The sequence below is a fragment of the Schistocerca piceifrons genome, chromosome 3, assembly GCF_021461385.2.
Source record: "Schistocerca piceifrons isolate TAMUIC-IGC-003096 chromosome 3, iqSchPice1.1, whole genome shotgun sequence".
NCBI lineage: Eukaryota > Metazoa > Arthropoda > Insecta > Orthoptera > Acrididae > Schistocerca > Schistocerca piceifrons.
In genome coordinates, this window is record NC_060140.1 from 458,317,954 (window position 1) to 458,345,008 (window position 27,055).

At 41.3% G+C, this 27,055-nt stretch overlaps 1 protein-coding gene across 3 annotated transcripts in view; it reads left to right on the forward strand.

The window, feature by feature from the left end:
* LOC124789342 (acetylcholinesterase-like) overlaps positions 1-24,968 on the forward strand; it is a 137,105-nt gene extending 112,137 nt beyond the window's left edge. For 2 of the 3 annotated variants that reach the window (XM_047256663.1, XM_047256664.1), the window contains exon 10: positions 24,477-24,968. In XM_047256663.1, the coding sequence (XP_047112619.1) occupies positions 24,477-24,666 (190 nt within the window). In that variant the 3' untranslated portion in view covers positions 24,667-24,968. The remainder of the gene's footprint in view (positions 1-24,476) is intronic. The other variant, XM_047256666.1, reaches the window with a different exon arrangement.
* Positions 24,969-27,055: the final 2,087 nt, after the last annotated feature.

Consider the following 27,055-nt stretch of genomic DNA (forward strand, 5'->3'; position numbering starts at 1 on the left):
CAGCAATAAAAAAAATGGAAAATCGCAAAGCAAGCTACAGTAAATCTAAATTACCAAGCAATTCAACATTATGACTAATATGAGGCAATGCGCAGCAAACAAAAAAATAAATCTGGCTTAGCAGAGTAACACAAATTAAAGTTCAGTAGCACTATGCCTGGCAAACAGCAGCTTATATCTAAACATGACATAGCTCAAGCAAAAAAAATAGTACACTAAAGATAACAATGCAGAAAGGGAAATGTATAATCACATCTTAATGTCTAAGTAATTAAAGTGGTGCACCATAACAACTTATTGTAAAAAAATATTACCATGTACTTGAAAAGAAAATTATGTGTCCAGTTACTGTTACTAGTCCCTTCTTATTGTTCTTTCCTTTCCAAGTGCTCCTTTTTTTAAAGAATGTGGATTACAAAATTATCATTTAATAGATCTGTTGACAGAAAGTGTTCACATTAGCAAATGCATCTAAGTTTATTTTATAAAACTAATGCTGTAACACAGCTGGAAAACAGGTATCAAATGAAATAAGCAATTACGCAAACCAAAGCATACAAATATCATTCAATAGTCATGTGACATTTCATAAGTCAGTAGCTCTCAACTCTCGTAGAAAGACACTTGTCATTATCAGGTTTGCAGATGTAAGAATATTTCCCATCAGTTTATAAGCATTTCAGTAAGTAGCAGAAAGTAGGCGCTCCACAATATAATCATATGTTTCCAAGTAATGAGCGTGTCTTATTTACGATGCTTTCCACAAAGGAATGTCAATAGCGAGGTTAATGGTCTCTCTTTTTTTTCTCCACCTGCGCCTCTGAAAGGCACTAATGGCTTTTTTCCAGGTGTCTGTCGCGCAGCTGGGTGCCCACGACGCATTACGTGCAGGTGGTCACTTAACTTTCTTACGGAAATATTTATGACAGCAGTTTCCGCTACAGTGACAGTCTCACATAAAAATATTTCACAGGTCAAGAATTAGCGTTGCAAATCTGTAGAAAGAAAATCCTATAAATATAAGTGTCCAAATAAAATATTCGTCAGCACTGTGATACAGTCACGCATTTACGCACATTTCATAACTCTTAAAGTACGATTCTTGGTTTCCAACATCCTGTTTCACAAGTCAAGAGTCCCTACCCACTATTCATTACTCCTTACCTTATTACACATATACGTATCCATCGACACTCGTCAATATTTCGTCATTATAAATATGAAGCATAATCAAATAACTCATATAGCCTCAGCCTATTGATCATAAACATACCTCAACAGCATAATACACATCGTCGTCGTAAAAATAACATCATTACACCTCAGTCAAATCTCAAAAACGTCGTAGCTTTCTGCAATAATTTCAAAACCTAAAAAAAAATTCTCTGCTCATTTCAATAGTGTCATCTACCTCAAACGTACTTTAAAATCATGCTCCCTTACCAAATATATCATTCAAAACTCTCATAGTATCACAATGGTTCCGAAAAAATATGAACAGTTTACAAAGTACAGGCAAAATACAATTTCGTAAGTGTGAAGTAATCCAACTCTGTAATTGCATAAACATATGTCACTGATGTAATAAAAAAAGTTTATCTCTCAGTTACATGATCAGATAGCTGTGTAATTTGTGTGTTAGAGAAATATGGTACCGATGTGTAAAGTTGTATAAGCAAATACCATATTAGCTAGGGTTCCTTGTGGTTGTCACACACATGGTACACAAAGTAAGTGTGTACCCCCCTGAGGATAAATGTAATTATACCCTCAGGTGTTACAGATGTATCACGGAAAAACTTCGTATCATTGTACTTCAAATATCTTTAAAAATAAATGTTTTAAGTACAAAATTAATCACTCAAATGCGTGTCCTGTAGCGCTAAATGTGCGTCTTGCTGTAAGATAATTCTGTGGAAGTGTCGTAATTATCGTCCTCTGAAAGCTAAGTTCTGCAGAAGTCAATGTACTTACCTCATGATAAACAAAAGTGAAATGTTTTGCGTATAGATATCTTAGTTATTACGCTTATTGCCATGATGAAGAAAGTACTGTGCTGTAACGTATTGTTGTGCTACGGAAAAGGCAATCTCATTGTAGCTATACCACAAAAGTTACTACTAAAACATGTTTTACTTTGCAGAATAAAACAGAAAAACTGTGCAGAAATAAAACAGAAACACTACAAAAGCAACATTGTAAATTGTCACTCATTAGTAGCGTCGTGATAAAAATCGTGTAGCTGTCACATAAACTAACCACTGTGTCGTCTGGTATCTCACAGAAAGTACATTAAACCCAGAATGTATTTTCAAGTAAACCAAAATGTTGCATTAAAATCTCATTAGCAGTACCAGTATGTGTCCTAAGTATGTAAGCCTGATAGTCGTTATGTAATCGTGCAACTAACAAGCAAGAATGTACAAATACAACACTGTGTTGTCTGTTCACTATAACAATGCATTCGTAATTTCTGTTTAAAAATGTTCCCTAGGTTCTAGACTGGATATTTAACTTCAAACATTGTTGCATGTTAACAGTTTCTTAAGTCTGACAAAGCATACTAGAAATGTGAAGTGAAAAGTTTTATGGCAAAGACAAAGTTAAAAAGCAGATTATCTTTCAATAAACGGTTTTACATGTGAAATGTGGTGTAAACCTTTACTCTTCCTAGTGCACAGAGTTTCAACTTCAAAGCAATTATCATGTTGTATACATCGGTAAAGAATGCTAAAATTTTTCTCCAGGCTAGCGTCTTATGTTATTTTTCTCGGAGCCAGCGGGCGCACGCGGCTGCCTGCTGTGCGAGTCATTGTCTGTCTCTTTGTTGGCGCGCGTCGTTATTGGGATTAGGAGACCTAACTTCTACAAATTCACCTCCTCGAGAGGGCCCTGCTCTGTTTGAATCCCGCCAGTTCTGATGCAATTCAGGTCTGTCGTTACGATCACATCGTCTGTCGTCATGTCGGTAGTTCCTGTAGTTTCTTTCTTGTAGGTTAAGTTGTGGAGAATTTCTCCCTGAATCGTAACTGCGCGCTGAACTGTTGTGTCTGAAGTTATTCTGTCTCCCTTGATAATAATTATTTTGGTTCCCATATTGTCTGTTTCTCTGATTGTCTCTGTGATAGTCGCTACCGCGGAGAGGTGATCTTTCCCTGTAATTATTACTACTCTGCCAACGGTTGTCGTACGGGTGGTGTCTATTTTGGTCACGATTTGCGTTGTAAGAATAGACCAGTCGTGTCCGGTTATTGTTTCTGTCGTCACGGAATTGTGACGGATGTGACCTGTAATTGTTGTGTCCTTGTTTTCGCGTTCCGCGATTATCAGTGTTAATTTCTAGTTCTTGTAACAGTCCCTGAAAAGCTTCAATGTCGTCTTTGCAACGTCCTGCTAAAATAATATGTCGTAAATGTTCAGGCAGTTTGATTAAGCAAATGCGGATGAGTTCTGAGGGGCTGTATGGGTTTGACAGGTACTGATTCTTGTGCAACATGTCTTCAAAATATTTCACAAGACTGGAGAATTCAGATTGTTCGAAACGTTTCATCATTATGATGCTATGTTTTACTCGGTCTTGTGTGGCTTGAGACCAATATGCTGAGAGGAAGGCATGGTAAAACTCTCCTTCACTGTGGCAATCGTGAATTACCGATCGCATTCTTACAGCTGGTTCATTCTCCAAGTAGCCACACATAAATTCTAATCTGTGTTCTAACGACCAGTTGGGAGGAAAACAATGCGTGAATTGATGGAGCCATGCTTGTGGATGAATGTCGTTGCCAGAATTCTTAAATGTTTTGAATTTACATGTAGTAATGAACAGCTTATAGTCAAAATCATCATGTCGGCGAGTCGCATATCGGTCATTGTTAGGTTGTGTCGGCCGTTCCATCTCAAAATTCGGTGCACATTGCCAATTTCTTTCATAACTTCCGAAATGCCCTGTGTTATTATTTTGCGGCTTTTCCGTGTTTCTAAGTCCCTCTTCCCGTGTTGGAGCGCCAGTGTCCTCTGAAATACGTAATTCTTGTATTACCTGTGTCAGCTGATCTTGTACTTCCCGGATTTCTCTTTGGTGTTGTGTATTAATTTGATTCTGATTTTGTTTGAATTTTCTTATTTGTTCATACTCTTCTGTGTCAGTGAAGGCAACGGGTCTTGTGTCATTCAGATCATCATCTACCTTTGTAGATAAGTTAGTGACCTGATCCGAAAGTTTGGCTACTTTCTCCGATAGTGAACACATTTCCTCAGTGTGTTTTTCTGAACCAAGTTTCAGAGTGTCCATTTGTGTTGAAATCGAATCTACTGTGTCCTTTAAGTTTTCCTGAGTTTTTGCAAGTTGCGTAACCGAATCGGTAGATGCAACTGAGTCAAATTTAGCTTGCAAGGTCTCATGATTTTCATGAACAATAATTTGCAGTTCTTTTATGGCTGCTTCGTGATTCTGTAATGCATTTTCATGCCGCGAAAAAATAGGTTGAAAATGCTCACAAATTTGTGTTTTTACGTCATTACAGACTTTTTGACATTTCGATTCAATGTTATCTAACTCAGTAGTTAAATCTTCACGTGTTTGTTCAAGTGTTTGTTCCAATGAGTCTAACTTTTTAAGATTTTGTTCCACTGTGTCTAACTTTTGAAGCTTTTGCTGTGTTTGTCTCTGATTTTGTTCCATTGTGTCTAACTGTTGCTGTGTTTGTCTCTGATGTTGTTCCATTGTGTCTAACTTTTCAAGCTTTTGTCCCATTTGTTGCATTAATTGTAATAACAATGCACTGGTGTCTGAAACATGTTCCTCAGTGCTTTTCGGCAGTGAAGTTGCACCGGCAACCTTCACATTTTGACAAGTGGAAAATGTGTCTTGACTCATTTGAGAAAACGGTGGGAACCCAAAACCTGAGTCTGCAGTATTTGCAATATTGTGTTCTGTCATTCCCGATTCCTGAGGCGAGCTGTTGCCGACCAATCGATCGATAACGCTTCCCTGTTCACTACCTGTTTCACTGTCTACACCATTATTTGCCGCCCGCTCCATTTCCCTATGCGCAATTACCAAATTACTACTTTGAACATTAGTTAATTCATTACTCTGCGGCGCTAACACACTGCTTTCGTCTTCACTGTCATTTCTCAGTTTACTTTGGAGCCTAGTATTACGTTTTTCACGCGCCATTATTGTCACAGTATTTCACACGATAACACAGAAAAGCGCAATTTGAAGAGCAAAATGAAATAACATAGCAATGGAAATAATGTCTACTTAATTGCCAGCGCAGCTGCGAAATACTTGGTGCAAATCTACATGCATGCCACAACTGTTTTACTGTACAACAATGAAAAACTACAACTACAAAGGAAATTCTCTCTATAATTACGCGCTAGCAATAAACAATAGCTACACTAATTACACAAACTACAAGAAAAAAATCAGAAGATTCCAGTGAGGTATCCTAGGCTAAGGGTCGACATATGAAACGTCCCCTTTGAACAATTATACAAAACTGTGCTTAAACTGACACACAATATTTTGTTAGCGCAACGCAATCTGACTTTCAAAATTCCCTACAAAAGAATGGCCCTGACTAACATTAAACTATACCTTTCACAAATCACTTACCTCACAAAAATCTTCGCTGCTCAAGCTACTGCAATACAGTGAGCGCCACTACTGCCAGCTAAATAAAAGATTCAAACTATGGAAGGCACTAACTACTGATAGGGATAGTTAGCAAATGGAAGATATTAATAGAGAACAAACAATGTATTTACCTTGATATCATCATATATAAATATAGCAGTTCATGACAAATTTCAAAACTCCGCCATCTCTCTCCCCACATCCACCACTGCTGGCGGCTCACCTTCAACTGCGCAATACTACGCGCTGTTCACAGCCAGCTGCCTAACACTACAATGGCGAGTATTACAACAATGCAAAGCAGCCACAGACTGCACACAGCACAGCCAGTGATTTTCATATTGAGCGCTACGTAACGTTGCCAATAAGAAAACATAAACAGCCTACTTACAAAACATTTTAACTAGAATCTGCTAAAAAGTGTCAGAAACATTCGTTCAAAAAGTTCCGAACCTGATTTTATTGCTGATGTATAATGTACATGGTCTAGGGGTAGCGGCTTTGATTGGCAATAAAAAACATCTTCGATCCCGGGTTCGAGCCTTGCCACCATTTAAATTTGAAATAAAAATCGTCAGCAGTGGTGGCCGAAGACTTCTGGCATACGAAGTCGCCCCTCATTCAGCCAATGACCTTGTCAAAGAGGGTGGAGGAGCGGACAGAGGTTTAGGGCGCTCCCTTGACCGTTCGGTGGAAAAGTACCCTAAAGGCGGAAGAGCCAGTAATGATCAATGTCATGAGGATACAGAAGGCAATGGAAACCACTGCATTAAAGACACATATGTGTATCCAAAGGGCACGTGGCCTCAAATTGGAAAAGAGCCATGATGATTTCTGCATTGGCGAAAGATTCCGGACTAGTCCACCACTCGGATCTCCGGGAGGAGACTGCCAAGGTGAAAGTGACGATAAGAAAAAGACTGAATAACCAACGAAAGTATAACGTTCTACTAGTTGGAACGTGGAATGTCAGAAGTCTGAACGTGGCAAGAAGCTAGAAAACCTGAAAAGCGAAATGCTAAGCCTCAATCTAGGTCCAGGGGTTCAGTGAAGTGAAACGGAAAGAAGACAAGCATTTCTGGTCAGATGAGTACAGAGTAACATCAACAGCGACAGAAAATAGTATAACGGCAGTAGGATTCTTTATGAATGGGAAGGTAGGGCAGAGGATGAGTTACTCTGAACAGTTAAGTGATATGGTTGTTCTCATCAGAATCGACAACAAACTAACACCGACAACGATATTTCAGGTATACATGCCGACGTCGAAAGCAGAAGACGAAGAGATAGAGAAAGTGTATGAGGATATTGAAGGGGTAATACAGTGCATCAAGGGCGATCAAAACCTGATAGTTACGGGGCATTGGAATGCTGTTGTAAGGGAAGGAGCAGAAGAAAGGGTTATGGGAGAATGAAGGATTGGTACTAGGGATGAGAGAGGAAAAAATTGATTAAGTTCTGCAGTAAATATCAGTTAGTAATAGCAAAGACTGTTCAATAATCACAAGAGGAAGAGGTATACTAGGAAAAGGCCGGCTGATACAGAAATATTTCAGTTAGGTATGTCATCTCCAGACAGAAATACCGAAATCAGTCATTGGATCATAAGGCGTATCCAGGAGAAGATGTAGACTCAGATCACAATTTAGTAGTCATGAAACGTAGGTTGAAGTTTAAGAGATTAGTCAGAAAGAATCAGTGCGCAAAGAAGTGGGAAATACTAAGGAATGAAGAGGTAATCTTGAAGTTCGTTGAGGCTATAGAGACTGCGACAACGAGTAGCTCAGTAGGCAGTTCATATTTTTAAAGAGGAACGAACATCTCCACAGAGGGCAATCACAGAAGTTGCAAAGAAAACCGTCGGTATAAGGAAGGTAACGGCGAAGAAACCATGGGAAACAGAATCAAAACTTCAGTTGATGGATGAAAAAAGGAAATACAAAAATGTTCAAGGAAATTCACGAATAAGTGCAGGGAAGCTAAGGCGAAATGGGTAAATGAAAAATATGAAGAAATTGAAAAAGAAATAATTATCGAAAGGATTGGCCCAGGATTAAGTAACGTCAGAACAACCTTCGCTGAAACTAAAAACAAAGACGATAAGAGTGCAATTTGAATACCACTGTTAAATGCAGAAGGAAGAGCAGATAGGTGGAAAGAGTACATTGAAGGCCTGAAGGCCTCTTTGAGGGAGAGGACTTATCTGATGACGTGATAGAAGAAGAAAATGGAGTCGATATAGAAGAAATAGAGGATGCAGTATTAAAATCAAATTTTAAAAAAGTCTTTGGAAGGCTTAAAATCAGTTAAGACAGATTGGATAGATAACATTCCATCAAAATTTCTAAAATCATTGGGGGAAGTGACAACAAGACGACTATTCACGTTGGTGTGTAGGACGTTTGAGTCTGACGATATGCCATTTAACTTTCGGAAAAATATCATCCAGACATTTCTGAAGATTCTAAGAGCCGACAAGTGCGAGAATTATCGCAGCATCAGCTAAACAGATCATGTATCCAAGTTGCTGACAAGAATAATTTGCTGAAGAATGGAAAAGAGAACTGAGGATGTGTTAGATGACGCTCAGTTAGGCTTTAGGAAAGGTAGGCGCACCAGAGAGGGAATTAGGACGTTGCAGTTGGTAACGGAAACAAAACTAAGGAAAAATCAAGGCACGTTCATAGGATTTGTCGGCCTGGAAAAGGCCTTTCACAATTAAAAATGGTGCTAGATTTTCGAAACTCTGAGAAATATAGAGGTTAGCTATAGGGAAAGACGGGTAACATACAATACGTACAAGATCAAAGAGGGAATAATAAGAGTGGAAGACCAAGAACGAAGTGGTCGGATTAAAGAAGGGTGTAAGGGATTTCGTCTTTCGCCCGTAGTGTTCCATCTACATATCGAAGAAGCAATGACGGAAATAAAAGAAAGATCCAAGAGTGGGATAACAATTGAAGGTGAAAGGATGTCAATGATACGATTCACTGATGACATTGCTACCCTGAGTGAAAGTGAAGACAGCCGCCCGGAGTGGCCGTGCGGTTCTAGGCGCTACAGTCTGGAGCCGAGCGACCGCTCCGGTCGCAGGTTCGAATCCTGCCTCGGGCATGGATGTATGTGATGTGCTTAGGTTAGTTAGGTTTAATTAGTTCTAAGTTCTAGTGACTGATGACCTCAGAAGTTAAGTCGCATAGTGCTCAGAGCCATTTGAACCCACCATTTTGAAAGTGAAGAAGAATTACATGATCTGTTGAATGGAATGAACAGTCAAATGACTACAGAATATGGACTGAGATTAAATCGAAGAAACACGAAAGTAAGCGGAAAAGAGAACAGTGACGAACCTACCGTAACATAAGGATTGATGGTGACAAAGTAGATGAAATTAAGGGATTCTACTATCTAGGCAGCAAAATAACCAATTACAGACGGAGCAACAAGGACATAAAAAGCAGACTAGCACTGTCAAAAAGGGCGTTCCTGGCCAAGGAAGTCTGCTAGTATCAAACATAGGCCTTAATTTAAGTAAGAAATTTCTGAGAATGTACATTTGGAGCATAGCAATGTATGGTAGTGAAACCGGGAAAAACCGGAACAGAAGACAATCGAAGAATTTGAGATGTAGTGCTCCAGACGGATGTTGAAAATTTGGTGGACTGATCAGGTAAGCAATGAGGAGGTTCTGCGCTGAGTCGAAGAGGAAAGCAGTATGTGGAAAACACTGAAAATTTGGGACCAAACTGCTGAGGTCATCGGTCCCTAAGCTTACGCACTACTTAATCTAACTTAAACTAACATACGCTGAGGACAACACACACACCCATGCCCGAGGGAAGACTCGAACTTCCGACGGAGGGAGCCGCGCGGACCGTGACAAGACGCCGCTGACCGCGCGGCTACCCCGCGCGGTGGAAAAAACACTAACAAGGAGAAGGGACAGGATGATAGGAGACCTGTTAAGACATCAGAGAATAACTTCTTTGGTATTAGATGGAGATGTAGAGGGTAAAATTTGTAGAGGAAGGCAGAAATTGGAATATGTCCAGCAAACAATTGACGACGTAGGTTGCGAGTGCTACTCTGAGATGAAGTTGGCACAGGGGATGAATTCGTGGCGGAGCGCATCAAGCCAGTCAGAAGACTGATGACTCAAAAAAAAAAATCGTCGTCAGCGCGGTAGATACTGTTGCAGCTTGAACTAACAACGGTAAACAACAGAAGTGCTTGCAACTAGTCAGTTGCCAGCAAGCAGTGTTATGCCGTGGACGTATGACAGTAGTGTTCCAAGGCTGTTGTGTCACAAATCGCATTGGAGCAACATTGTAAATCAAGTGTTGAAGACATTCTCCAGAACTTTTCAAAGAAAAGAAAAGTGTCAGTAATATTTCTCCTGCATACCTTGACTCCCTAACAAAAACAACCACTCCTGGACGCCTTCCCCGATTTGATTCAAATTGAAATGCAAGATGCGGACATTTCATCTCGGGAAAAAAATCATCACACGCGATGAAACTTGGTCGTATCGATACGAACCTATCACAAAAGAACAAAGTGCAGTTTCACATGAAGGGAGAGTGCTTTGACGAATTAACCAACATTTAAGCTAAGAAGAAATTTTCTTACAATTTCACGTGATTGTGTGAACATTCTGTGTGTAGTACGCAGCACGTCCTACTGCCAGTTTTACTGTTCGAATGGTATCTGAAGTAAGTGATCATTCGACAAGAAAATTAGTCTACTTTGCTTATTTCTATTCGGTTATGTCGTAGAGTATTATATTTTGGGGTAACTTTTCCCATTCTAAAAGGATATTTTTGGCTCAGAACCGGGCAGTTCGGGCAGTAAGTGGTGTAAGTTCGAGAACTTCTTGTCAACCCCTGTTCACTAGTCTGGGTATTTTGACATTGGCCTCACAATATATATATTCTTTACTGTCGTTTCTTGTCAATAATATCAGCTTATTCCCAAGAATTAGCAGCTTTCACTCAGTTAATACTCGGCAGAAATCCAACCTGCATTTGGATCGCACTACCTTAACTCGTGCAGAAAGGTGTGCAGTATACTGCTCCATCAATTTTCAATAAGCTACCACAAGAATTCAAAAATCTTAGCAGTAATCCACACGCTTTCAAATCGAAACTGAAGAGTTTCTTCATGGGTCACTCCTTCTATGCTGTTGAGGAGTTCCTTGAAAAATTAAGCTGATTCTTATGTTATATCGTTGATTGCGTTTACTTAAACTTATGGCTTGACTTTTTTGGGTTCATAAACATTTTGTTTTATCTGTTATTACTTTTATGTTGTAATTTCATTTACTGACACGTTCTAGATCTTGGATATTTGCTCCTCAATTTGGTCCTACGGAACTAGACGTGTATATAAATAAATAAATAAATAAGAGCTCACACATGTTTGAGCCTTGCGAGGCACACTGTTGTTGGTGTGCCGCGCATTAGTACGGCCCGCATCTCGTGGTCGTGCGGTAGCGTTCTCGCTTCCAACGCCCGGGTTCCCGGGTTCGATTCCCGGCGGGGTCAGGGATTTTCTCTGGCTCGCGATGGCTGGGTGTTGTGTGATGTTCTTAGGTTAGTTAGGTTTAAGTAGTTCTAAGTTCTAGGGGACTGATGACCATAGACGTTCAGTCCCATAGTGCTCAGAGCCATTTGAACCATTTTTGCATTAGTACGTCGAATGTCTGTTCGCCGAGGGACAGCATTTTGTGAGACCCTGTGTATGGTGGCTAGAGGGTTGGATGTATGGTGTTATCACGTATCATTACAAACTCACGCTGGTAACGGTCCTTGTGATAAAGATCCATTCTTGACGTGCGGTGACGGAGGCAGCACATACATGCTCTGAGAATTTGTTTTGTGAATAAAACGGCCTTTCCCTACTGCTACTTAATTTATTTATCCCATATAAATAGCCGGCCCTGGTGGCCGAGTGGTTCTAGGCGCTTCGGTCTGGAACTGCGCCACCGCTACTGTCGCAGGTTCGAATCCTGCCGCGGGAATGGATGTGTGTGATGTCCTTAGGTTAGTTAGGTTTAAGTAGTTCTAAGTTCTAGGGGACAGATGACCTCAGATGTTAAGTCCCATAGTGCTCAGAGCCATTTGAACCATTTTTTATCCCACACAAATAAATTAAGGAGCAGCAGGAAAAGGTAGTTTTATTTACAAAACAAATATTTATATGCTTGCTGCGGAGGATGGCCACGCATACAAACTTGTTATGTTCTGAGTATGTTTACGAACTTGGTTCACTGGTGTCGGCAGGTCAGTGTGTGCTGTGTCGAACGTAGGCTGTGCGGATTCCACGGGAAGCAGTAGAGTTTCGCCATATGATAGCTCGGAAAGTGACTAATGGATCTCGTCTTTATATGCCAATCGAATGCCGAGGAGCACCCGTGGTAGTGACTCAGACCAGGACCCACCGTGGCACATCAAAGCTGCCTTCGTAGTCATCTCTTGACCAGCGTTTTCCTTTGGGGGTGGAAAGATGTGCGCATGCGATTGATGCCACACAGATGGCACAGGGCTGTGAAGAGGAGTGACTTGAACTGCCGGCCCTGATCCATCGTGATACGTTCTGGGATCCCAGTGCACATGATCCACACTTCTATAATGCGCGCGCCTTCGTTTCTGCTGTAATATGGAAGGTGAGTACCGCCGCGACCCAACTTGATGTTCTATCGATGACCGAAAGCAGGTACAAGAAGCCTTCTGATTGAGAAAGGGATCCTACTACGTCATATGTACGTGTTTGAAACGTTCTTTGGGTATCGTAAAGCGTCCGGATTGTGGCTGGGGGTGTCGGCCTGTTTTGCTTCCTTGACGAGCTAACCAGCCTTGTGCCCAGTGTCTGCAGTCTTGCTTAACCCCATCCCACACAAACCTGTCTGTGACAGGCGTGCGTTCTGTTTCGTGGGTGGCTCGACATGTATAGTCTGTTGAAAATGCCTCGCTGCGTGCTGAATGGCACGATGGGCTGTATTCTGTCTTTCACAGCAGTGTTAGCTCGGTACTGGATAAGGTTTAGGGTTCAATTCGAGATTGGTCGTCTGACCTGTCATGAGTTCGTCGATGGAAGAATCATTGACTTATTCTGTGGCCATAGGTTCGCAGTCGTTTTGTAATGAAACTGAACTTATCCGCGATTACGTTGTCTGCCCCTAGAACAGGCAGACGTCAGTAGTGTAATGCAAAATCAGGTCTGGGTGGCGGAGACGGCGCGGGGTGACGTCTTGATGGGGCTTCTTGATTGTGTTCACAAGCAGCTTATGGTCGGTGTAAACAGTTATGTTGCGCGTTTTGTGTCTTCTCGAAAATGTTTGAGCACAGCGTAGCTCATGAGCAGTCCGTGATTAACGGCATACCACTTACACTAGGTAAGTATTAGTTTCTTGGAGAATAAACGGACGCGGTAAGTCGTAGACGATTTGCTGCGGAGTGGCCCCCACTGCGATGCTACTAGAGTTTGCTGCAAGTCGCGCATTCGCTAGGGTGACAGCGTTAAACAGTTGTTGTTTCGATATGTGAAAGGCTTTTTTCTTGCTTGCCATCCAGTCGACCTTTTTATTGCCGTTTTTTGTCCTCTCCGGGAAGCGCGTCTGTCTGCAGCGACTGAAGTAGCCGCATATGGTAGGTTACGACGGTAAAAGAAGTTTAATGTGCCGAGGAAACGACGTAAATCGTGCTGCGTCTCCCGTAGAGGCAACATCTGGGTGTGGCTCAGGAAAGTGACCTCAACTTGTTTGGGATTTAGCCTCGTTAATGATAATTCTCATCCCCCTTCACGGAGGTTGACTAAGACCGGCTCTAAATGAACTGAGTGGTCTTCGAGGTTATTGGAACAGATGAAAACATGGTATAAATACGTGTAGCAGCGTGGGAGGTGGAAAAAGAGCCATTCAGTGAATCTCCGCCGCGTTTGGGCTGCATTCTTTATATCATGTGGCATATACAGATACTCTAAAAACCTTTTATTTTAATCAGCAGTCTTCTGACAGGTGTGTTGCAGCCAGCCACTAATTCCTCTCCTGTGCCAACCTCCTCATCTCAGAGTAGCACTTGCAACATACGTCCTCAATTATTTGCTGGATGTATTTCCAATCTCTGTCTATCTTTACAGCTTCTACTCTCTACCGCTCTCTCTAGTACCATGGAAGTTATTCTCTGATATCTTCACATGATCCGATCATTCTGTCTCTTTTTCTTGCCAGTGTTTTCCACATATTCATTTCCTTTCGATTCTGCGCAGAACCTCCTCACTCCCTACCACATCAGTCACGCTAAGTTTTCAACATCCGTCTGGAGCACCACGTCTCGGATACTTCGATTCTCTTCTGTTCCGGTTTTCCCACAGTCCATGTTTCACAACCAAACAATGCTGTGATCCAAAGGTAAATTCTCAGAAATTTCTTCATCAAATTAAGGCCTTTGTTTGATACTAGTAGATTTCTCTTGACAGAAACGCCCTTCCTGCCAGTGCAGTCTGCTTTTTATGCTTCGTCCGTCCTAGGTCGAAAAATTCCTTAACTTCATCTACTTCGTGACCATCAATGATGATCTTCCGTTAAGTTTCTCGAGGCTTTTCTCTTTTCTGCTATTCCTCATTACTTTCGTGTTTCTTCAATTTACTCTCAATTCATCGTCTGTACTCGACTGTTCATTCCATTCAGCAGACCATGTAATCGTTTTTCACTTTCACTGACGACAACACTGTCATCAGCGAATCATATCATTGATATCCTTTCACCATGAATTGTAATTCCACTCCTGAGCCTTTCTTTTATTTCCGTCATTGCTTCTTCGATGTGTACAGTAGAACCCCTCTAATCCGACCTTGGATGGTCCGTCACTCCGGTTAGTCCGACCACGCTCAGGCTCGCGAGCCTGTGCCGACTTGTCACTGACTGGACGCCTGTGGGGCCATTGTTGCGCTGTGCATATTGTTATGCTGTACGTTATTGTGCAGTTTTATCCTTTGTTGGGTTTAAAAAACGTCGTTGTTTGCTTTATTCCGTGTTCTCTACAGTAGTTATTACTGTAGATTCATTGTGTGCACAGTTGTCTGTTTTTCAGCATGTCTAGTTTCAAACGTAAGCACGTAACTCTTTCACTAAATGAAAAATTAGCAGTGCTACAAAGACTGGACGAAGGAGTATCGCTCCAAAAAATTGCAAAGAAACTGAATGTAAGTGTTATGACAATTAAGGATTGGAGTAAGAATCGGAAAGACATTGAATCTTACACAGTTACGATTGATGGTGAAACCACTCTGAAGAATCTCAAAACATTAAAAAAGCCTAAACCTGAACTGCTTGATAACGCATTGTGGATGTGGTTTTGTCAAGAAAGAAGGAAAGGAACTCCAATATCTGGGCCAATTCTCAAAGAAAAAGCGAAGTTTTGCACAAAAAACTGGAAGCCGAAAGAAAATTTGCTGCCAGTGAAGGCTGGATTAATCGTTGGGAAACTCGTCATGGTGCCCGATTTGTTTCTATTTCCGGTGAAAAACTACCTGCCGATGCCGCAGCTGCTAAGGAGTTTTCTGCTAAGTTTCAAGAAATTGTAGAAGAAAAGGAACTGTTACCCTGCCGAGTGTATAACATCGACGAGACAGGGCTGAACTTTAAAATGTTGCCAACAAAAACTCTCGCAGCTTCAAATGAATGCGTGGTAGGAACGAAATTTATAAAAGATAGAATAACAGTCATTCCTTGTAGCAACGCAGATGGTTCCCACAAGCTCCCCTTGTTCGTCATTGACAAATCTAAGAAGCCAAAGGCATTCAAAAATATAAACTTATCTTCCTTGCCGGTTTATTAGCGCAATCAAAAGTCTGCTTGGATGGACTGCAACCTTTTTAAATCCTGGTTTTTCGACGAGTTTGTGCCATCGGTCGAAAAAGATTTGAAGCAAAAAAATCTGCCTGTTCGTGCTCTACTGCTGTTGGATAACGCACCATCACATCCATCTGAGGAAGATTTGGTGAAAGGGGATATGAAAACTCTTTCTGCCTCCTAATGTGACCTCACTCATCCAACCAATGTATCATGGCGTTATCGAATGGTTAAAACGGCGATATCGCAGAAAGGATATCAGCTCAATCTTGGACAAATCTGGAGGAGGTCATAACTTATTTGAGGCAATGAAATCCCTGAACATCAAAGATGATATCTACACAATCGCTGCAGCATGGGATGAACTGAAACCTGACACACTGCGGAAATTGTGGCGTAAGCTTTGGCCACAAGTTATGACTGAAAATGAGCATACTGAAGATGAGCAAAACAAGGACGCAATGGAAATCGTTAAATATCTACAAACTCTGGAGGCGAACGTCCCAGTCAATGAAGTTGAAGAGTGGATCAACGAATGTGACAAAGACTGTGACACTTTTGTAGAGCTCAATGACGACCAGATTGTTATCGCTGTTAGCCAGGAAACTGTGAATGAGAACTCGGACGGCGAAGACGAACCCCCCACCCGGATTTCACACAACGATGCAAAAAACGCTTTTGACATCGCCCTTCAGTACATCGAGCAGAATTCATCTCCAATGTACGTTTTGTGGATAAAAAAATGGAGGGGCACTGCAGCTAAATCTAGTATAACATCTGCTAAACAAAAATGTATCACTGACTTTTTTCCAAGTAATTTGTTTTCGTTTTTACTGTAAAAACAATGCATACAGTATAATCATTTTTTTAGTTTATACATACAGTAGTTTATTTCTTTGTGAAAAATCTTTTTATATACAGTGCAATAAACATTTTTAGTGTACGGTATATATCGTTTATACGTTATTAAGTACAGTACAGTACTGTTATTTGTTTGTCGTTTTTCCTTTTAAAACTAATACATATTTTAGTTAATATATTGTTTAACAATGTGTAAAAAACGTCTTTTTATATTACTGTAGACGTCTTTTAGTTCTTAAATCGTTTAATTTTTTGTAATAAATGTCTTTTTTATATTTTTTGCAATAAATATTAGATTTTTCGGATAATCCGACTTTTTTTTTTCGTTCCGACCATAGTCCCGGTCCCGAAGGTGACGGATTAGAGCGGTTCTACTGTATTTTGAAAAGTAAAGGTGAAATATTGCACCCCTGTCTTAAATCCTTTTTAATCTACTTAGTTCTTGGTCTTCCACTCCCCACTGGACAATAAAAGCGGTTTTCACAACGTCGTCTGGATGCATTGTAATCTGCAGGAACAGTGCATGACGCTGAACACCGTGGCTCCCGTCATTGTACGAGTATAATCATGCGTGTTAGGAATCGAATATCTGTAATGAATTGTCCTAGAATTAAGAACCCCGTAATCACCGCAGGGCTTCATGATATCGTCCTTTTTCCAGACAAGTTTGATCCTGGAGGGCCCACGGACTGTCCCATGATCGCATGACCCCTGCTTAGAGCAGTTCGTCAGTAGCGTTCTTCGCGATCTGCAGAACCACTGGACACAGGCTGAGAGGTTTGTGACGGCCGGGTGGGTCTTCTGTTATAACGACGCATTGTACCGTCTTTAACCCTAGAACGGCCGGTCGAAAAATAATTTCAAGAATGATCGGGCTGGGTCTGTGGGATAATTGGAAAACATACTTCTTTCTAGTACTAAATGTAAGAAAACTGGAAATACAAGTATTTTTGATTGAAATACGAATATAAATGAGAATAACTTATAAAACTAAGAAGCAAAAATTTTGAATTTTCATTATATAAATAGAAATTGTGAATGTAATAAATAGTTTGTGAATATCGGCCTCTAAAATCACCATTTTTCAAAACAGTCGCCACGAACCAAACATAACCACACCTTTCAAACTTTGCAAAAGTATTTAGTGTTGATTTCCTTGATTCTGCATCTACATGGATACTCTACAAATCACATTCAAGTGCCTGGCAGAGGGTTCGTCGAACCACCTTCACAATTCTCTATTATTCCAATTTTTCCAATCTCGTATAGCGCGAGGAAAGAATGAGCACCTATATCTTTCCGTAAGAGCTCTGATTTCCCTTATTTTGTTGTGGTGATCGTCCCTCCCCGTGTAGGTCGGTGTCAACAAAATATTTTCGCATTCGGAGGAGAAATTTGGTGATGGGAATTTCGTGAGAAGATTCCGTCGCAACGAGAAACACCTTTAATGATTTCCAGCCCAAATCCTATGTCATTTCTGTGACACTCTCTCCGATATTTCGCGATAATACGAAACGTGCTGCCTTTCTTTGAACTTTTTCGATGTACTCCGTCAGTCCTATCTGGTAAGGATCCCACACCGTGCAGCAGTATTCTAAAAGAGGAGGGACAAGCGTAGTGTAGGCAGTCTCCTTAGTATGTCTGTTACATTTTCTAAGTGTCCTGCCAATAAAACACAGTCTTTGGTTAGCTTTCCCCACAACATTTTCTGTGTTCCTTCCAGTTTAAGTTGTTCTTAATTGTAATACCTGGGTATTTAGTTGAATTTACAGCTTTTAGATTAGACTGATTTATCGTGTAACCGAAGTTTAACGAGTTTCTTTTAGCGCTCATGTGGATGACCTCACACTTTTCATTATTTACGGTCAACTGCCACTTTTCGCACCATTCAGATATTTTTTCTAAATAGTTCTGCAGTTTGTTTTGATCTTCTGATGACTTTATTAGTCGATAAACGACAGCGTCATCTGAAAACAACCGAAGACGGCTGCTTAGATTGTCTCCAAAATCGTTTGTATAGATAAGGAACAGCAAAGGGTCTATAACAATACCTTGGGGAACGCCAGAAATCACTTCTGTTTTACTCGATGACTTTCCGTCGATTACTACGAACTGTGACCTCTCTGACAGGAGATCACAAATCCAGTCATAACTGAGACTATATTCCATAAGCACGCAATTTCACTACGAGCCGCTTGTGTGGTACTGTGTCAAAAGCCTTCCGGAAATCCAGCAATACGGAATCGAATTGATAACCCTTGTCAATAGCACTCAATACTTCATGTGAATAAAGAGCTAGTTGTGTTTCACAAGAGCGATATTGTCTAAACCAATGTTGACTATGTGTCAGTAGACCGTTTTCTTCGAGGTAATTCATAATGTTCGAACACAATATATGTTGTAAAATCTTGCTGCATATCGACGTTAGCGATATGCGCCTGTAATTTAGTGGATTACTCCTACTACCTTTCTTGAATATTGGTGTGATTCTTAGCATCCCCCCCTCTTCCCTGGTTGTGGATCTTGAACTACTCTTTGTTCTTGGGTGCTCGGGAATTTACAGGTAAGCATGAGAATTTCGCGCTTTAGGTTCGGCTGGGTTTCATGCCTTGGGTTCTGAGGTACTCTCTTCCGACTCAAACCTTATCTCTGCCTGTTCGCCCAGATGACAGAGGATGTTCGCATTTTTTTATGATTCCGGATCACTAGGAAACACTTTCAGCCGTGGCAAACCACACTGTTGGGCGGTATTTATAGAGTGGTGGTAGTCTGTGATAGTTAACACTCGAAGCTGAAGCTTATGGGACCCACGTATGGGATATCAGTGTAGGTGACGATGTCGCAATGTTGTTCATAACGTGCCCCTGGTGGCGCGGTAGTTTAAACCTATGTACCGCTAATTGAAGGGCTTCTGAGTCGTGCGCCCCGGTCAGCATTCGTTTCGTGGGATAGGGTGCTTGCTGGCCGGTAAAACCGATGCGCAGCTGGTTGCGGCGGAGCGGAATGCGGCTGCTCTTACCCAGAATGCGAAGCGGTCGGCATGGAACCGGCACTTGCACCGTGTTGTGGTAGACACTGACACGTTAAGTACTTTGTGGGGCCAAGGTCCGGTTTCAGCTGTGGCGGAAATGTTGCGTAGTGTAGCCTGTTCGTCTGTAATCACAGCTGGTAGCGTTAAATGACACCCGCGTTATTTGCAGCAACAGGTTTCTACAATGGGACGTTGACTGTTTTCTTTATATTTTTATTGTGAGAGTAACTGTTGGGCTGTCTCATCGCGGAAAACACTGAAAAATAGCGTTGAACTTCTTTGACATCCCTTTGAGTGTATTATTAGTAAGATTTCTTTCATTTCAACAAACAATAGCGCTCCTATGTCAAAACTTTAAACCTTCCTCTATACAGTGACATAGCCGATGTGTTCCTGTCATTTATAGTTTGTAACAAAAAAAGTGAAATCTTCCTCAACACCTGCGGATACTCGCTTTGTATCTCTTCCTGATGCTGGAATTTTCTTCTTTATTTTTATACTTCATTACGATAACTTTTCGAGTAATTACAAATCATTTATTACTTTTCTCTTGAGCATACTGCGCAGCCTGCTCCTGTGTTCATGAAACCTTCCTTGGATACGTTATGTGGAAGTTCTGATTGTCCAACTGGCGTACTTTAATGAGCTCTTCATATTATAAAACAATTTACGAAAATTCGTATATTTGACCGCAAATATCTGAACGGACATGTTGTAATGAGTCTGCACGAACTCTTGCTGTTGGTAAAGTACGGTTGCGCTGCAGGATGGTTGACAAAGAACTGTTTCCAAGACGTAAAGATTGTATCTGCAGGAAGAGGTTCTGGACGGCCTTGTCCTGGTCTTCAAATATCTGCTACTGCGTGATAAGGAAACAACCTTCGTGCCTGTCAAGAACCTTCAGTGACTTATCGCCTTCTAACTTTCTGATGTCTCGATACGCCGCGAGTTCTGCCTCGTCTTTCTCGCTCGTCCCGGAATGAGCATTTGCACTGTAAACAAACCACTCATGAAACTGTAGTACTTGAAAGCTGCTCCCTCAAAACTCTAGTCGTGTTACTCAACACGTAAATCGAGAGTCCTGTTGCCATCCTCCATTTCATGGAGTAATTCCAAGCGCCTGCAACTTTCTTCCTATCATATGTAGGCTCATTCTCTAATTACTTTGACTTCTCTATTATATGCAAGTAGCAACGAGTGGTACATTTTGTGGAGAGACATACACAGTCTGATCAAAAGTATTCGGACTCTTAGTAGTGGACATGGGGGAGTGTCCATCCTGCGCCTTCGTGACGGCTTCACCTCCGCTGAGGACGCTGTCAATGAGGTGTCTGAATGGCTGGAGGAGTTGTGGCCTATTCTCGCTCGAGAGCCGTTGGGCGTTGGAGGCTGGAGCGAATTCAACGTTCTAACTCATGCCGAGGGTCTTCCATTCGGTTCAGATCGGGACTCTGGACGGATCAAACAATTTTAGAAACGTTACTGTGCACGTGTCATTGCCTCACAGATATTGGAATTGACAGGGTGCATTGTCGTCATGATATAACCATAGTCTCCGAATTGTTCTTCTACTGTGCGCAGTACATTACACTGAAAACTACGTTCATATCCTTCCACAGTTAACGGTTTCTTAAGTGCAATAGGGGAACCACACCCTAACAAAGAAACACACCGTCACACCGTAATACTGTACTTCATTGTTAGCAGTACACATGATAACGGGTAACGTTCTCCAGCTATCCGCCAAACCCAGCCCTTCAAGAGGGTTACCGCAAGATATAACGAGATACACCACCTAAAAGCACTCTTTTCCATTCATCCACCTACCAGTGGTGTCGCTCTTTACACCACCTCGTGTGTTGCTTAGCTTGACTACAAAAATGTGGGTCTAACGAGGAGCTGCATTGTACCCCATCCTTCTTAACTCCCTACGCAAAGTCATTGTTTTAACTGGACCGCTAGTATCGCTTTGGAAGTCAAGGGTGATTCCTTACTCTCGTTTCATGCGATTTTTCACAACTACCCTACACAATGTTCAAGGTCTCTGTCTGTCAGCCCGCATCTCGTGGTCGTGCGGTAGCGTTCTCGCTTCCCACGCCCGGGTTCCCGGGTTCGATTCCCGGCGGGGTCAGGGATTTTCTCTGCCTCGTGATGGCTGGGTGTTGTGTGATGTCCTTAGGTTAGTTAGGTTTAAGTAGTTCTAAGTTCTAGGGGACTGATGACCATAGATGTTAAGTCCCATAGTGCTCAGAGCCATTTGAACCATTTTTCTGTCTGTCAGTGTATGATATCTACCTGGTCTTAGTATAGCGTTTCCGTTTCACAGAAACATCCCTAATAGTCGACTTGGGCAGCTTTATGAGGTTTGAAACGTACCCGATGAACCTGTTACTCAGGTGACATCCAGTAACTAGCCCACGTTCGAAGTCACGCATCTCTCCTAATCGTCCCATTCTGATGTTACTGCTTCTCTGCTGATTGCACTATACTCCCGATCTCCTTTTGTATTGGCGGGTCCGCTTCTCATGACATCTAGTGGTCGGTTCCATATTACATGTGGACTTCCGAATTCTTTTGATCTGACAGTATACGAGTAGATCCACAATTTCTGCCGAGACTGGCAGTTTAAGTGGTCGTAGTTTCTTTGATACCATACATTACAGAGAATTTGAGCTGTTCTAAACTGACTGTAAGACACTTATTTCATTACAGAGCTAGAGAAGCATCTTACTCTTAAGAGAGGAAAAGAAATGGTTGAAATGGCTCTGAGCACTATGGGACTTAACTTCTGAGGTCATCAGTCCCCTAGAACTTACAACTACTTAAACCTAACTAACCTAAGGACATCACACACACATCCATGCCCGAGGCAGGATTCGAACTTGCGACCGTAGCGGTCGCGCGGTCCCAGACTGTAGCGCCTAGAACCGCACGGTCACTCCGGCTGGCTTAAGAGAGGAAGCTCAGTAACGTTTTACAGTACACCGTCACTGTAGACCTAGTACCGGAGGACACAGTGAAAAAACAAATAAGTAATGCCAACTCTTGGCAAGGCCTAGCATTATGTTCCCAGGACGTACGAGTAGCCTTGATTTCTACGTCCCTGACCAGTACCAGTGTACGGTGGGCATATCATTTTGATTTTTGTAAGTTATCGTTGTGCACGTCATAGACAGAGCAAGTTACGTTACTGTTAAATAGTCTTTGGTCTCGTAGTGGCACCGTCCTCCCCTCTGCAGTGTATGATACCTACTTAATTGAAGTGTGGTAGATGAAAGACGTATTCGGTAGTGCTGTGTTGACTTGATTGTACCTATTAAATGAAAAAAGATTTATTGTAAAGGACAGCAAGGATGAATGTGATGCATATATTGGAAGGTGTAAAGTATATAAATTTTGAGTAATGTTATTATTTTTGAAGATAATTTGAGGTAAGACTGCAGCACCGCGCAGCTAGTAGTGATTATTGTCAGCTACTTAACTTGCTCAGAGATGAGAAAGACGCCACCTCATTTCCCTGAACCGTGCATTAACATATCAACCTGTTTGAATTTTATAGAAGTTCACTGTTAACATTGTACCCTTTTAAACCATTGTTCACTTTCTTAAGCACAACGCTGTTCGGACAAATGTTTCGTGTGAAGATTACGCGAAGTTTCACTCTGTGTTTTTGGATACATACTTCATTCTAAAATCGTTATCTTGGTATATCATTTTATAGGAGTAGTTACTCTCCCCATCCCGTTCTTTAAAGAAGGTTTATCATTACGCTTTACCACGTTGCACCGTATGGTGACAACAGTTTGTATTTTGTTTGGAAATTGTGTAAAAGTAGAAATCTAGCTTAGCCACTGCCTGCCTGCTGTTTGCTGTTGTGCTTTCGATAAATTTGCAACAATGTTGTCAAGACACGAAGTAAGTGAAAATATTGATAAGGGCAAGGTAAAAGTTTTGCTTCAGTAGTGCATTTAATATGAAAACAAGTTGTATTCACATCAGTCACAGTGCTATTCAAATTAGGTTCTGTTTGTCAAATGTTGGCGTATAAATTTAAGTTGTATAACAGTTTGTGGGTACATAGTTTCGGTAGTACGTAGATTTTTTTATAGATTGGGGGGTAAATTTGGGCTAAATTTCACACAGAAATGTATAATAGGCTGCTTACCCTAGCAGTTCCGGCTTGTTACGCACTCCATCACAGGAATGAAAGAGAGCACGTCAACTGAGTCTGCGGCGTCGGGGAAAGGAGATGTCCGAAGCCATACCTAGTGGATGACACCCTACTTGTCAAAAACGTGAAGACCAGTGCGAGTATCTGCGACAATTAAGCAGGCCGCGTCTTCCGAGTCTACAGGAGCGTGCCGTGGGTGCTGCAGCGCTACGGATACGGAGTCATAGACTGCCGTCGAAGCAGTGACCCCCATCACGTACAGATGAAGAAATAACAAAAACATGAGCCTAACACCTAATGCCTACCAATGTCTCACTATTTCTACCGTTTTTTACCATGACTTATAACATTTTTTATTAGCCTAACACCTGTCTGTAATTAGGCAGTTGCTGGCCGGTGTGGCCGAGCGATTCTAGGCGCTTCAGTCTGGAACCGCGCGACCGCTACGGTCGCAGGTTCGAATCCTGCCTCGGGCATGAATGTGTGCGAAGTCCTTAGGTTAGTTAGGTTTAAGTAGTTCTAAGGAGCTGATGATCTCAGATGTTAAGTCCCATAGTGCTCAGAGCAATTTGAACCATTAGACAGTTCCTTACCTTTTTCAGTTTCATTCTTGTCTCTTTCTCTAGATGCCCTTCCTTTTATTATTTTTTTTCCTTTTTGCATAATTAAATATTTTAGCGTAATGTGGTGTCTTGTTTCGGTGATGATTTATAAAAAGAAACCATTTTATTAATGAACTTCGGATGTTAGTTACAACTGTGAAACACAGCCATTAGTAGCTTGAAGGATGCAGGTCACATGCAGAAGAGCTGCTAATAAATAAATGAAAAATAAAATACTAAACAATCAAAATGTAGATGTCAGTGTAACAATCGTGTTACATTCTTGAATATTCTACGTCAAATTCGTTGCTCCACAGGAATCCCACTCTAGCGCCAGACCCTGTGATCTGGGAGCCGTACGACAACTCGACTCGCAGTTACATGCTGATGCAAGCCAACTTCACACTTGCACACGACAAGGACGCAGAGCGCATGGGCTTCTGGAACGAGAACATCGCGCTGCTGCCGTACACCGATGACTTAAGAGGGCAGAAGTTCGAGTTTTGAGCTGTGTCTGTATTAACAAGAACAAAACTTCACTGGTGAAACGAAGTTACAAAACTAACTGAAATTAAAAGAGCGTTGTGTAATCGTCACCAAGTGCATGACTTTTCACTTGCTACAGAAGGTAAACGTAACAGTGACGTCTTGTGTCCAATTTTGCACCAACACAATTACATGGCCCAGCGTACGTAGGACGCTGCTCATGAGTTCATTCTCTATTTGAAACCTTAATAGTCGCCTTAGAAACACTGAGATTAACGTGTCTCGAAAGTTTTATGCTACGATTATATTCATGAGGAAACGTAGGTTCTTTTTTGTTCTGCGTGTTTTTCTTTTTAAGGAATTTCCGCCATGTTACTGTTAATTGTAAATTGCACTGTTAATTGTTCATTGTGCGACAACTGGTCTGTAAGAGCAGAAATATGTTTTTTCTACGATGGCACGTCACAGACAAGTCAGACAAATCTTAACATATGAACATGAATTTGAGAATGGCTCCAAATGCCGAAATCACGATTTTGTGAAGTAAATAAACAATTAACACTCAAACGGCGCAAATTTCTTTAAAAAAATTCTATACGACTGTGGTCCCCCACGAATAAAAGATCAGTGATTATTGTTTTTAGGTATCGTCTCTGAGTTACGTCGCAGTATGCGTTTCACGTGTTTAGCATTGTGTCGCCTCTCGTGTCGTCCATGTACAACATGAGACCAGCGGAAAATTGCCGATGTTAATGCATCCACTCAGCCGTAACAGTAACGAAGTACGTGGCCACTTTATTCTAGTGGAATTATTCGATCAACTGTATTGAAATATTAGATAATGATAGAGGGGATCTACGAGCTCACCACGAGAAATGTGAGCAGTCTGTGACGTCATGTCAGCTTATAACGACTGCGTATTTTTAACATAACTGACGGTAACTGATGCACTTGTTCTGAGGCGGCAAGTATACCTTTCAATCTGTTGGTGAAGTGCGCGCTGATTATCTACCAGTTTACAGTAGATTTCCATGCTTTCAAGTCCACGTAAGGTAACCGTACATTACTAAAAATTAAATAAAACAAGTTCTAATCACTTTATTTTGACATTCATCACCAAACTTCATGAAAAAATTGGAACACAGTAATTGTAGTTGCTTTGCTCATTCTCGGCTTACTTTTACAAAGATGCTGAGCATATCATGGGACCACAGTTTCAGAATACAAAAAGAACGTAATTCATCTATAAAGTAATTCACAAACGGTAGTAACTTTTTAATTGTCATCTCGTAAAACTAAATTTACGTAACTTGGTGCAAAAATGGGTTGTGGTGCACAACACAAATGTCCTGTTTTCTAAATTGGACAGTGCTGTACTGACAAGCAACTACAATTGACACTCTACTGCACAAATGCTGAATAGGTTACTCAGTATAAGGTCACCAGCTTGTGAATTCAGTCACCAGCTGATGACACTTTATTAAGTGCCCTACTCAGCATGTGTGCTGTACTGTTCCAGTTACATAATATGGTTGCATACTTCCTGCACGACTTGTTGCCTCATCTCTAACATGTAACTGTGTTACTGAATAGAAGGAAAGGCGCGACAGCTATTTTCACTTGGTTTGTTGACGGGCATATAAGTGAATAGTTGTCGCTCATGTTTCCAGTTGTATTTATATAACTTTTGGTGAATTTCTACTCAAGATAAGCCGTTAATTGTTAATCCAACACCCTTAGATGACATGCGATCTTAAGATGCAAGCCATTCGCTATATGTCAGTTATATACTACATTTCAATGAGTCAGTTATTATGTTCCATAGAAGCTGCTACCCTGAAATGTGTTTTGGGAGCGGAAGGGAATGGGGAGGATGGGATAGTGTCCCGTTCTGCCCAGTCGTTTTTTGATGTAAGTATTGAAACACATATGTAATGTAGCAGCGATGGTGAGGCATGATAAAATCTTTGACCAGAGAGCCTAGTCTGCGCTTGACCGCGCGAGAGTTCAGTGCTGTTGCAGCTGAGTTACGAGAGAGAGCAGTTCAGTTGCAGTCGAGTTACGAGACAGTTCAGTTGCGGGTTAGCAGTTGTGTGTGAGCGTCGACATGGCATTCTGGTCAAGATTCAGGACGAGGAATATTATTTTTAAATAAGATAATGAAGCAGCATTGCGCTCAGCTAATGATGTAAATTAACTGTAACTAATTTATTCAAGAATCGCCCCAACAATAATTTTGTTTTTAAACCAACCATTTTTAACAAAGAATCCTTTTTTGAAAGAATATTTGCCTTACATTTCCATAAACAAAAGTTCCCTTTAACTTCAAAAAAAAAATATATTTTGCGATGCATTTCCTCCAAGCTATGGCGAAAAATAAGAGCAGATGCAGTTTTACTGAGGTAAGAAT